General features: G+C 41.0%; 1 protein-coding gene across 1 annotated transcript in view; it reads right to left on the bottom strand.

Annotated features, from left to right (window-relative positions):
- The window catches only part of UVSSA (UV stimulated scaffold protein A), a 51,469-nt gene extending 40,640 nt beyond the window's left edge, over nucleotides 1-10,829 (bottom strand). The window contains exons 1-6 of the mRNA XM_068679662.1: nucleotides 10,592-10,829; nucleotides 10,163-10,493; nucleotides 5,799-5,919; nucleotides 4,113-4,547; nucleotides 2,907-3,016; nucleotides 2,177-2,299 (exon numbers count right to left, since the gene is read on the bottom strand). Of these exons, the coding sequence (XP_068535763.1) occupies nucleotides 2,177-2,299; nucleotides 2,907-3,016; nucleotides 4,113-4,547; nucleotides 5,799-5,919; nucleotides 10,163-10,493; nucleotides 10,592-10,689 (1,218 nt within the window). The 5' untranslated portion in view covers nucleotides 10,690-10,829. The remainder of the gene's footprint in view (nucleotides 1-2,176; nucleotides 2,300-2,906; nucleotides 3,017-4,112; nucleotides 4,548-5,798; nucleotides 5,920-10,162; nucleotides 10,494-10,591) is intronic.
- Between the last annotated feature and the right edge of the window lie 2,345 nt (nucleotides 10,830-13,174).

Below are 13,174 nucleotides of genomic sequence, written 5' to 3'. Positions count from 1 at the left end.
TTGCTGATAAAATAAAACCGCATTCTCCCTGAAGGTCATGTGGTACAGTGCAATAATTACACTCCAAGAAATGAGCAAGTACACAAACGATTCACCTTTATGCTCTCCACCTGACAACATACACACTTCTGACTGTGATCATTAGTTGCCAGGAAAACTGCTATCGCATCAAAATGTAGAGTTATCACAGGCCAGCTACAACCAGACGATTTACAGGGGTCCCTCTGTGCACAGAGGCTTCATTTGCTCTCTCTGTTTGCAAAATGTTCCCCTTCATTTCTAGATGTGCTCATCTCTACACACACACAGGTCGACAGCACCCACTGATTCCACGTGCTAACAAATGACATCTCTAATGCATGAGGTCTGTTGTCAGGCTAGAATGGCTCTGAGACAGCACTCCAAAGGACTATTAGTTCTTCTTCTCTTGGATCAAAATATACAAAGGACAGCAAAACTTTGGCCTGGCAAGAACTACAGTTCTGGTAGCACAAGGACATACAGACAGAAGCAGCAGCACATAATGAAGGCAGCAATGCTGAATTCAGGAGGAGCTGAATGTAACATTTCATATGCTGACTTAAATATTTGACAGATTGAGGTCTAATAATCACAGTCTAAGAGATTCTGTTGTTTATTTTGTTCTATCAGATTTTCATTTTACCACGTTTTTAATTTTCAACCAAGTCGTCTGACACATGATTAAAAGATACTTTAAACAGCCTCTTTCTGCAGCACAGAGCTGCATATGGTCAGGTTATAAATTAAAGTAACTCAGCACTAAAACCAAATTTGGGTATTTTCTACTGGAAAAAAAAGAACAACAATTACATATAGTTTTTATTGCATAAGTTAAAACCTCAGTATGTATTGTTTCATTTTGAATGTATTCTTTGAAAGTATTGCTAGGCATTTATTTTTTTTTTTCCTTTGGAACTGTGGAATTTATTAGCTTTCACCCTTACATACATAGCAGTGATCAGTCTCCAGAAGTGGTAACAATACCACTTTAAACACATACACATGCATGCACGCACACACACACAAAAATCAAGGCTTGAATGTCCTTTATATCTTGCAAGAAATATAGCAACCAATATTCCATGCAGAGGTACAGCAAATGAAGTCCTGTCAAGCAAATGGCAGGAATGACAGCAGATGTCTGGATTCCTTCATAGCTGGTTGCATAAAGGTAGCACACATATTTCACCGAGGGAAAAAAAAGCCTCTGACAAGACAGTCTAACAGTACTTTTTATTCATAGTTGGCATTTTTGACTGGTGTGGTACATCAGTAGGTGCTAAGATGATGAGCCAAATTAATCTTGATAAAGCTTCATTTGCACAAGGAAAGCAAAGTCTGCAACACTCAGTCATGGCTAAACCAGGCTACCACAGCTTAATCCAAGGTGTAACGTCTGGATCAAGGTTCTCACAGTCCAGACTTTACTCTGGACCTGACCCAAACCACTTATTTTCATGTCAAACCATACAGTAACTCTGTCTGATCGCAACCAGCAGAAACGAGCATTATGCAGCTCTGCTGCTTTAGATACGCCAACAAGCCACAGACTTCTTTTTGGATTTGAATAAAGCGTTTCATCTTTCAGCCTCCCTTTATTCATGAGGTTTACCTGTTTCACAAAAAGCTGTCATAGGGAGCTAATCTTTGTGTAATATTTTGACACTTCAAAGCGTTATATACTGACTACTTCTTTCAAGATGTCCTCAGTCGTATTACCTGCTTGCAGTAGTAAGTAAATGCTACAAAGCAGAGACACTATTTTCCTGAATTGGGAGACACTAGCATGGTTTTGCATGTTGTGAAAGAATTATGCAGCATTTACTGAGAAATATGCATCTCTGAAAAAGAAGCTGAGGACGTAACAAAGTTGCACATGAAGTAACTAAGTATAAAAAATCTGGAACATTTCCCTGTCCAAAAAAATCAGTGCTGTCTCACATGGTTTTGTCTAATAACCTGTCCCCTGACATAACGTAACAGGTGTTCAGTGCAACTTCCTTAAATTAAGCTGTAACCCGCTTCAGAAGTAAATCCATTAAACTTGTGTTTAATGCTTAAAGTTTGCCACACTGAAGTTTAAGTGTACTTTTTGTATACAACCTAAACGTTACTAATGGTCCTCTCTAGTAATACAGAATTTTTGAAAACTCACCACTTTTCTCTCTTTAAAGCAAATGTTCATTTCCTTGTATTTCTTCATAGCAGTCTCCAGTTTATTCTTCAGATCAATGGCACATCTCAGACGATCATCATTTATTCCTGCTCTGGTAAATAACTGCAAAGCAAAAAAATCTACATTGTTATTTTTTTTCTAGACATCTGAGTCAAAAAACACTTGTTTTTCTTCCATCTTTAATGAAACAAATTCCTTTATCTTACAAGTGACAATTAGTGAGTGCACTGCTTTTCCCATCTAGAATATAAAGCTAACAGCAACTACTAAAGACAAACAAAGAATGAAAAGAAGCTACAAACACCTCCTGAGAATGCCCTTCACGGGGCCAAATTCCATGAACGAAGCTCCTGAGCAATATCAATTGACAGAAAGGACATAGTATTTTTCTGATACAGACATGTCTCACAAAAACATGCCGAGTTTTTCTTTAACATTTTGCAAAGAAGTTATTTTCTGAGATGTCTTTTTTTTTTTTGTAACTTAAGTGCTACTGTGGGTAGCATACCTAATGCTGAAAGCTGAGCCATGAAACAAGTTATATAGCTCCTATAGTTTCCTTCTGTCCACCCCTACTGAACCAGCAACCTTCTTTTCCATTTGCACCAATGTTTCTTCAACATTAAGTTCCTTTTTGCTCACTCTCCCTCAAGCTTTAGGGCCCACTTCATCTTTTTATAGAAAGTGAAGAAATAGCTCTTTATCCCACCTGAATCCAGGACTGCACAGAAGGCAAGAACTTATTTCTGAGGAGTTTGTGAGCATCCACAACATTGTTTATTACGGCAGTATTGTCTTCATTCTCGTGCACTTTTAAATCTGTTCAAAATATGAACATAAGAGTTAAAGCATGACATTTATAGTATCCTCACTAGAGAAGTTAAAAGTAAGTATAAGTAGACATGAACCTTTCTAAAATATTTGATATTCAATATTAATTATTCTACTATTATTATTCTATGCATTGAAATAAATCAAAAGGAAAAGATGAAAAGCTTTCAGTGCAACGTTGAGAGCTGTTAAGCCATTACAACTAAGGAATCACTAAACAAACCAAACCAAAGACAAGTGCAGTCTTACTATTTACATCACACCTTGTTCTATGTTCCCATCAATGCACTGGGACTTATTGCACCAATTTTTGCATATTCCATATGAAATGATCCCTGTCCCCCATAGCAAAAGGCACTTGAACATCAAAGAAGCCAAGTGTGCCACTACCCAAGTACAGATGGTACTTTTCACCTCTTAGTCACTTGTAAGCCCCACAGATACCTTTCCAATTCTGTTGTCTGCAGGCACAGAAGTAGGTACCTGTCTCATTTTCACTTGAAATTTCATTAGGACACTACTTGTAAGAAATTTCTCTTGGACTACCAAAACACCTTCTACCTTGAGTTTTCTAGATGCAACTCATATTAGCAAAGTTACAGAGAAAAGATAAAATCATAACCCTTAACTCTTCCAAGCAAAATTCTTACTGCTTCTTGCAAGTTGTCAGTAACAAAGAAAAGCTTAAGAAACAGTCAATTTGAGGCTTTTTAAATAAGTAGCTTATACACAGGTTATAGGAAAGAAGTGAATAGGGTAGCACATGGAAAAGAAAATAATACAGGTTAAACAGACTGTATTTTTTTTAAATACAGGGAACTCATTATGGGTACTACAAAGCACCATAATATGTTTTCAGCAACTAGTATGAAAGTTCAATCTTAGAAGCTAATTAATCTGAAAATCCCACACGAGCATCCAAAACCAAGAATGGTTGCTAGATGACCCAGAAATGGAAAAGAACAGTAAACCAAAATGGTGTTCAGGAACCTCAAACACTTAAGTCATAGTAAAACCAAAAGAACTACAGAACACATCAAACAAAGACTGTTTCCAGCTATTTGTGAAAAACTGTTCCAGGTACCTGTGGAGATTTCAAGGTCTAGAGTATATTTATGAGAAATAAGCCCATGGTTCCTAACAAAAGTTTCGTAATCATCATCGTGGAAAGCAAGGGCACCAGATTCAACTCCCAAGAATGTGCCTCCATCTAATTCTTTTTGTTCAGGTGTCTCCTGTTTGTCATCTAAGTCTTCATTTTTCTCAGTTCTAACACCCTGAGAAGCAGAAAGGATGTCCTTGCTGCAGCATGGCTGTTCATCATCCACAAATCCGACATATGACTGGGTAACGTCTGTCTGGGAGGCCAGGGCGGGTGCAGGACTATCCTCATTAGCAGTCATTTCTTTGTGGGGTTCTGGAGTTGTGTCATTCACAGTGAACTCAAAAGGATCTGGCAACAGAAGCCGGAAACAGTTTTCCATCTCTGTCAGTGTTTCAGCAATCTCTTGGGACATTTCTATGAAAAGACAATGGTTTTAGAACACTGTTAAACAATGTGAAATGCTGATGTCTCCAGAGCAGAGACAGATCTACAAAACAAATACCACTGCCAAATAGGTAATCCTTTATCTAGTAATCCATCATAATTTATCCACATGTATCTCTTTCCCATGCAAAAACTGTCCTTGTGACAGAGAAGTGACAATACTATTCTTAAGCAGGAAATCTAGAATTCTAGGAGTGTTCCTCCTTTCTTATCCTCCCTAACATTCCATTGTGTAACAAAGATGACTCAAATACCTTCATAAATTTGAGGCAGAAAGACAGTACTCATAAGAGACAAATTTCTCAGTGAAGTTTGGGAGTACTCCTTGTGCAGCCATGAGTGTTACAGTTGTTTGTGGGTGCACCCATGAACGTATGCTACAGCTGAAAGAGATGCTACCAATAAAACTGATTTTAGGAAGGTTAAATCTCTTGAAAATTGCACTCTCATGCATGGAAATGCTTGTGTCATGCAGGATAAATGCAGACATAAATGCATATATTGCAGAAACTGAAGCAATTTAACTAAATAATCCTTTGTAACTGCGATTTAATACATTATCTCTGTTCTTCTTCCATACTGCAGACATATGTTGATGTACACATAGTGCTTAGAGATTCAGCTCCCAGTTAGATGCACTGTTTAGCAGCAATATGCTACTTTTCATACACTTCCTACACTGCATCCAAGATTTCTGTGCAGACCAGAGCTCAACCTTCTGGAACACACATAATGACTGTGTACACAACATAATTAAGGTTATCAGTCAGGAAGGTGTTGAGAAGCCTGTACCTAGTCATAAACAAAGGAATTGAGCCACTAGCTCCAAACCACTTTGTGGTATCATGGAATCGCAGAAGCTGGAGTTAGAAGGGACACATGAGGATCATTGTGCCCAACTCCATATGATGTGCCTGCTTGGGATTATGCATTCACACGTTACTGAATTACAGACCACACCTTTTCACACCTTTGTTTTAAATCTTTTAATTCAACCTGGGCTTAAAGGACTGTCACTTTATTCTTTTTATTTTATTTATTCCATGATATTCTTTAAGTAAGAGAGACAGAGGGTCAAGCACTAACAAACGTGCTATTCCTGCACTCTGTGGTCAGCTATTATTTGGATAGCCATTCTGTTGGAATGTGTTTTATGTAATCTTACAAATGATTCCTTTAAAAACAAATACAAATGCCACCGAAAGAACCAAAGCACTTTACCTGCCATTTCTTTTTCAGCTCTTTTGGCTTTTTCTTTGTAAATGTTATCCAATCGTTTCTGCTTCTCCTCTTCCCTCTGCCTTTCAGCCACGGTTCTGGCATGCACATCTTGAAAATCCACCTAAGGAAATGAAGAAAAAAGTATAACATTCCTTGGAAGAAATATATAGAAAATCCATTTCCTAAGATCCTTATCTGTGTTGAAAAATCCTCTAACATCAGCAATCAGCCAGCAGCTCAGCAGCACTTCCTTTTATCTCTTCTCCTCCTGGAATCAATAACTACAGTAATTCTGAATGGAGGTTTTGCTTCTACTAATAAGGGACTGTGGAGAATCAATGGCTTTCAAAAAGGAATCATAAGGTAGAAAAACAAAGCGTTTAGTCCCACATCTAAACCGCAAAAATAACCTAGGCTGTGGGAGACCTCTGTCACAGCACTGGAGGCAGGGGTTAGGGAGTTGGGCAGGAAGGGACTACACAGGGTAAGTATTCAAGTTATATGAAAACATCACACTATTTCTACTTATAGGAAAGGAAATTTAGGAAAACTTGTAAGCACTACTAGCACACATAGATATCACTTACTAAACAACTTATAAGCAAGCAAAGTAGTAGAGATGATATTAAAACATGTTAAAAGAGATCACATTTTGACTTTTACAACTACATTTGTTGGATATGTGGACTGAGGGAAAAGATACCAATTAGTCTCACTTTACCTTCTGACTAAAAAATAAATATAAATCTGAATGATTCAAAACACTTTCTTAAAATATTTGCAGAGGGTTTTTTTTTTTTAGTTTGTTCTTAGTAGGGCTTGAAGATTAAATATTTTTCACTTCTATTTCAAGGAAATGAATCCTGAATTGTGATATTAGATAAGAAAAGCCTTTTGAAAAGAAAAACCACAGCATTTCCTTTTGATTGCTACCACATAACTTCCATTAATTTCACCACAGGTTACACTGAGTGCTGGGCAAGCCCATACGTTACTGCTAATGAAGCCCACAGCCTCTCCAGCACGGTTCCTGTACTACAAGCACCCACTGAACATTCATTTCCATTGTAATTGCTGGATGAGAAAGCTTGTCAATATCCTGTAATGGTTCCCAGATACTGACATTCTGCACCAACCTTTTGAAGACACGCAAGAGTAAAACAGTAAAATTATGGGGTAGAGGCCCATATGATGCTGGGATTGCTCTACACTGGAAAATATCTTTCAGTTTAGTCCTAGATACTTCAGCTTTCACAGCAACTGACAGGGACAGTTCTCCACCTCTCTAGGCAGACAGGCACACTTACCAATCCCTTTTTTATTGGGAGAGTGGGGAGGCACAGAGAAGGTACAAAAAACTAAGCTCCACAACCTATAGCAGCATGAGGCTTCCTGTGGTGAGCTTTTTACTTTTCAGGATCTTATTTTTCTGCTAAGCTTGAGTATTTCTCCACATAGCAGCAGGAGAAAGAGAACAGCCCATGGATGAACCACTGGATTTATATAGATCAACATCATCCACAAAAAAAATAAAGATATAGAACCCAGAAACTAAAGCTACCATTTCTAAGCATACAGATTTGACTTGTGTAGAAAACCAGAGATCCCTAGGGCTTCCTAAACCACTGCTCCTTCCCTGTACCAGAATAACAATAGAGCCACCTGCCCAGTCTTTCCCTTGCTCTGTCCTAAAAGGTAGCTATGGGCTGCTCTGCTGTGCTGTTTCATGCTGTGGTACTTGGTCAGAGGCTCCTCACATAGCTGTTAAATCATCAGAGTTTGCCATCTAGAAAGTACATCTCACATACTAGATCTCTATCACCAGCCCAGTCCACAGCACATACACAGCTTGGAACTGCCCACAGCGAGGCACCCTGGCCTTTTGCAGAAGCCTCACGAGGTCAGAATAACTCAGGGCCTGACATGGATGTGCGCATGGACTCACTACGTGGTATCAGTACAAACTTAGGGACTTGGTCAGGACACACCTAATCTCATTTACACAACATGGACACACACTAGAGTTATTATTCTGCCTATGCAGTGAAGCCTTTTACTACTGATCCATAACTTTGGAAAGGGAAGAACTGTTTTCACCTCTTCACAGCTGTTCTCTGTTTTGTTCTCAAATTCAAACGTATAGAGCTATAGCTTCAACCTGCTAGGGTTAAACCAGTGGGTAGCACTCTGGGTTTACACCATAAAAGGGCAGCACATGTCATCTTCTGACCAACTGTTCACAAGGTGGTTTTGGTAAGGATAAACTGAAAAAAAAAAAGGCACAGCTAACAGTCCTCCAATCACCCCATACTAACGTGCCAAACCCGTAATACAAAATAGCAGATGTATCTGATTTCTAGAAAGAACAAATGCCTCCTCAAGCCTCCTGGTTGCCTCTTGCAGTTCAAGTATTAAGCTGGGAAAAGGCTGGCTAGGCCAGTTGACTGGTATTAACCGGTACAAGAGTTGAGAAACTAGATTAGGTTGTTTCCATTGAAACCAGCATTCCTACTCAAATTCAGCTGCCCTAAAAAATAGTACAGCTTACTGGATGCTTGACTTACTATGTATGCTTGAGTATCCAGTCGGGGAAATCTATGTTATATGTCAGAGATCGCTGCCTCAGTCCTGCATTTCCCTTCATCACTTTATTATTTTTTTCCTTTATTCAATAAAGCAGTAAGGGAGGATTCAAATACCTTTGTGATCAGATGCCAAAAATTATACAGAGAAAAAAAAAATACAATAAATACAAGTAAGTTATTAGCTTAATATGGAAACAGAAGAGCAGACACATTGCTTATCACAAACTTTTCTTTATCTGTTAAGAACACACAGCGCCCATCTTTCTGAAGAAATAAAATTAATACACTTCCTGAAACTCTGGTGTTATCATTGTAGATAGCATTAATGTTAAAAAAGTGTTCCCAATTTCCATTGCTTGCATCTTAGAATAGATACAAAAGCAGAAGAATGACCAAAATACAATAATATGAAACCTAGAAGGGAGAGTTAGAAGTGTTTATGTGAGAAGTTCCTTTTTAATTAAACTGCTGGTGTTACACACACCAGCACTGTGTTTGAGGAGGGCTAGTACCTACACTTTGTTGTGCTGTGAAAAAAGCCAGAATAGGACAGCTCAGGACAGAAGTAAGGATATTTTAAGCTTTCACATGACAACTTAATAGCTGCTTATTGTCAGCTGAAGCTGTAAGTATCCTTTCCATTCTGAACAGGCTGGACTTTGTGGCTTCAGGTGGTAATCAGTGGCTGGAGGCCTACTGGTGAGCAACGCTTATGTACACCGAGAAAGAGTTGGTTTAGTCCAGCTCTAATTTCAAGGCAAGGATTTTTAAAGCCTTTTTGCTATTAACACAAGATGTACAAGAATATCTCCCAATGGGTAATCTATTCTAGTGTAGTTGTATCCTTTATGTTTTGTCCTAGTTTGTTTTTAATCACTTTATTTAAAGTTCTTCCTCCCTGTTTATGTAGTTCAGCCCTTTCCACAAAGGTACCTTACCACTGTATATCTGTCATGCTGTAACTGAGGTCAGAGACAGACAGCCCTTCTCTTCAACTCCAGTAGCTGGCCATTACTTAATATACTTAATAACACATCTAGGCAAATTTAGTGGCTGAGCTGTAAGTTACATACATACGATATTCAACTGAGAAGCGTTAAAAAAAAATAAAAGGGAAAGGAATGCTGGAAAACCAATGCCTTCAGTCAGGATGCTGTATGGGTCTCAATAAAAGGGCATCTGCCTTGAGAGTAGTACCAGAAAGCTTAGTTCAGTTTCTGGTCAGCACTGAACATGATGTCAGTGCTGATGGTGAACTGCGTAACATTTCCTCTACCTACCATTCATCTCGCTAGCAGGTTATAGGAAAGAAGTATAGAATGGCTCAGGTTGGAAGGGACCTTAAATATCACCTAGTTCCAACCCTCTCCCATGGGCAGGGATGCCACCCACTGCATCAGGTTGCTCAGCGCCCCATCCAGCCTGCCCTTGAACACCTCCAGGGGTGGGGCATCCATGGATTTTTTAGGCAACCTGTAACAACTCAAAGACATTACATTTCTCTAAATAGCACCTCATTTTCTGAAAAGCCTTCAGAAAACACTTCATGCGAAGGAGTAGGCATTTACTAGCTTTAATTTGCGGAGATGTAGAAGAGAGTTTTTGCTTCATGTGAGGGTAAATCACCACAAGTCTAACGAAGACTGGGTAATTTGGGATGCCTCCTACAGACAGCACTTGGCTCCCAGAGGGCTTCCTTCCCAATTTATTGATTCTCTCTCTCGAAACGCCTAGCAACTCACCACCTAAGCACACCCACAGGCGAAGCCGCCGCGTTACCTTCTTGTTCTGCCTCAGATAGTGGTACCCCAGCGCCAGCTTCTTGTAGGCCTCGCCGTACTTGTCGTGCCAGTCCTGCACGCAGTGCAGGGCAGCCTTCCTCAGCTTCTGTGCCACCTCGGCGGGCGGCGGCAGGGGCTGCCGGTGCTCGGTGCCCACCGCCAGCTCCAGGAACTCCTGGAAGTCGGCGAGGAGCAGCGTGCGGAACCGGTGGGACCTGGCGAAGAGCTCCCGCAGCGCCTGGAAGGCCGACAGGCGCACCTGGGCGTGCGGCTCCCTCAGCCTGGTCAGCAGCAGGTGGTAGGCATGGCCGATGTGGTCATCCGAAGACCTGAAAAGAGGGGAAAAGCGGCAAAAATTACCACATAAATTGCTGGGTTTCGGTCAAAAAAGGCCTTTTTGGGGCTAATTTTCCAGGCCGGCTCCTACTTGCAGATTTTCTTCAGCTCCTTCAGCCTGCCCGGCTCCAGCTGCGGCTCCCCGGCTGTGGTGAGCTCCTCCACCAGCTCGGCCAGGCGCTGCGCCATCGCCCGCGGCCCCCCGGCTCCTGTCAGAGCCCCTCACAACCCGCCCCCCCCCGGGGAACGCGCTGGGTGGTGCCTTCCGCACGCAGCCACCCCCCCGGAACGCGGCGGGTGGTACAGCCCGCGCTCCCCCTTCACAGAGCCTACCCCTGCTGACGGGGTGGCAGCGCGCGTGACGTCACGCTGGGTGGAGGAGAGGGAGGGGGAGGTCCTTAAAGGGACCGCGACTGAATATTTTTTTGGGGGGTGGATGGATAAATTACAAAGTTTCCACAGAATTGATCAAAAATCCACATCAGGGCTACAGAGCTGGTGAAGGGCTTGGAGCACAAGTCCTGTGAGGAGCGGCTGAGGGAGCTGGGGGTGTTTGGGCTGGAGTCCTAGCATCGCACCACATGAAATGCCTTTAGTAAGCGTAGTTGCTGCAGTAGGGGGCTGGTTGAACTGAGGTAAAATACACTTTTATGACGCATTGAACACACTCAGTACAAGCCAGGAGGAGCCAAATAGCGAGAGGTTAGAAAATAGTCTGAAATGAGTCAAATTAGACGCAGGAGGAGGGGTGATAGGGTTGATGCCCTGTTCTGGTGTCCCCCTCCAGCAGCCACACGAGCGAGGCTCAGTTACTGGAGGTCGTGGGGCTCTCCTGGGTTTGCTCCTGGCAGCACTTGTCCTCTTTCCAGTTTTGGGTGCCTCACTGGAAATGTGTTGCAGGCCCCCATTTCTGAAAGTGCTGATCAACCACTGGGAAGGACCAAGCCCTTGCAGGTGCTCACTGTGAGCATCTTGAAGAAGGGAGGCATTTAAAATGGGTATTCCTATTCAAAATGTTGTCAGGTATTTGAAGGGTGTTTCCTTTCATCCACAACTAAGGCATGTGTTGAAATTCATATTGCAGCTCTCCGAGCTGGCTTCTGGGATAGGAGAGACATCATTGATCACTTTGTACAAGTAGTGAACTCATATTTTCAAACACATTTACTACAGTGAAATCATACATACATTTTGCGGCGGTTCTGTTATTTTTGACTTGATATATGAAACTAATAGCATTTTACTTTTAAATAATGTTTTTCCTTCCTTGTTGCCTTCCGTCTAGTAAAATGGATGTCCTACATTTCTGTGTGAAAAGCACATACGATGGCACAACTAATCTTCAAAGTTTAGATCAGTTTACTCTTTCAATATTTCTTATTTTTCTATTTTGTTTCTTAATTTGATTGAAAGTGCCTAAACAACTGCTTTCTATTAAGTTATTGCTTGCAACAATAACATTGCTTTAATGTTTAGAAACAGTATTTCAAAAGGAGCCTCAAGCAAGGTACTTAACATCTACAAAGTCACCATTTCATATCCATGCATAATGTTTAAGAAATCCCTGCAAGGAGCCATATGGTTTTTGCAAAGAATCGCTTGATGAATGAATGCTGAGTTGTGTAACTCATTCATGGTGGTCCCTTAGGCAAATCCCAGCGACAGCTAAGCTGTTTGCTTATTTATTTATTTATTTGATCGCAGGCAATTACATAAAATTGTGTTTGCTCGAGTTGCTGAGTTTCTTTTCCCATCTACTTTTCAACGAACATGGTAAATATCCACCGTTCAAATATTTCCATGCTTCCTTCATCTGGACCAGTCTGATAAAAGACTGAAGAGAGCTGGACCACTGCAGAATTCATTTTGCTGCAGAAGTCCCAACCACTCTGCACTTGCTTTGATTTTCCCCTGCTCAGGGTGGTGCAGGGGAACGCAGGACACTGTGGGGTGCAGAGGCAGGAGCTAAGAGCAGCTGCTGCCCCTCCGAGCCTCAGCACTGAGACTTACTACCAGTTTACACCTGATTTCAGCAAAGCCTGAGTCTGCTGCTTCATGTCACATGCATCACGACAGGTTGTTGGCTCTGCAAGTCCAGTATCTTTGGCTAAATACATAGACAAAGTATAGTGCCAAACAGAATTTTATCCATTGAAACCACTTATTTGTGTCTGAAGGTTCTTACATTAAAGCAGAGCCAGCTGTTCTGTCCCAGATTTAAAATGTCAAGATGATGGCTCTAGGAAGGATTGTTTCAAACTTTCACGTAACATTCAATTTTCAGGTATTCTTTTTAAAAAAGAAAGATCCAGGTAGAAGACAGTTCCACCATGTTATTAGATGATTCTTTGCCTGGGATTGTTTTCAGCTGTGCTATAAAAGAGCATGTCAGGCAGAAAGAAACCCCACTGAACTCTTAAAATAGCTGTCTTCAGCTTAATGATATGAAATTAAAAAGGAGGGTTTATTCTTCTGCCAAAATGGAACTTAGGCAAAAAAAAAAAAAGCTTTTCTACAAACAATCTGGAGTTAAAATAACTTTGGTTTCAGGCCTGAAGATGCAGAAACATGATAAACACTGATATTAAGTTGTCACAGAGTTTGTGCCAGTTGGTTTGCAAAGAAAATACTGACCTTCTATGTGAGAAGAATAGATGCTTAACCGCTAGTTTGA

The sequence above is a fragment of the Anas acuta genome, chromosome 4 (genome assembly GCF_963932015.1).
Source record: "Anas acuta chromosome 4, bAnaAcu1.1, whole genome shotgun sequence".
Classification (NCBI taxonomy): domain Eukaryota; kingdom Metazoa; phylum Chordata; class Aves; order Anseriformes; family Anatidae; genus Anas; species Anas acuta.
Note: the sequence above shows the minus strand (reverse complement) of the source record. Positions and strands in the feature narration are given on the sequence as shown.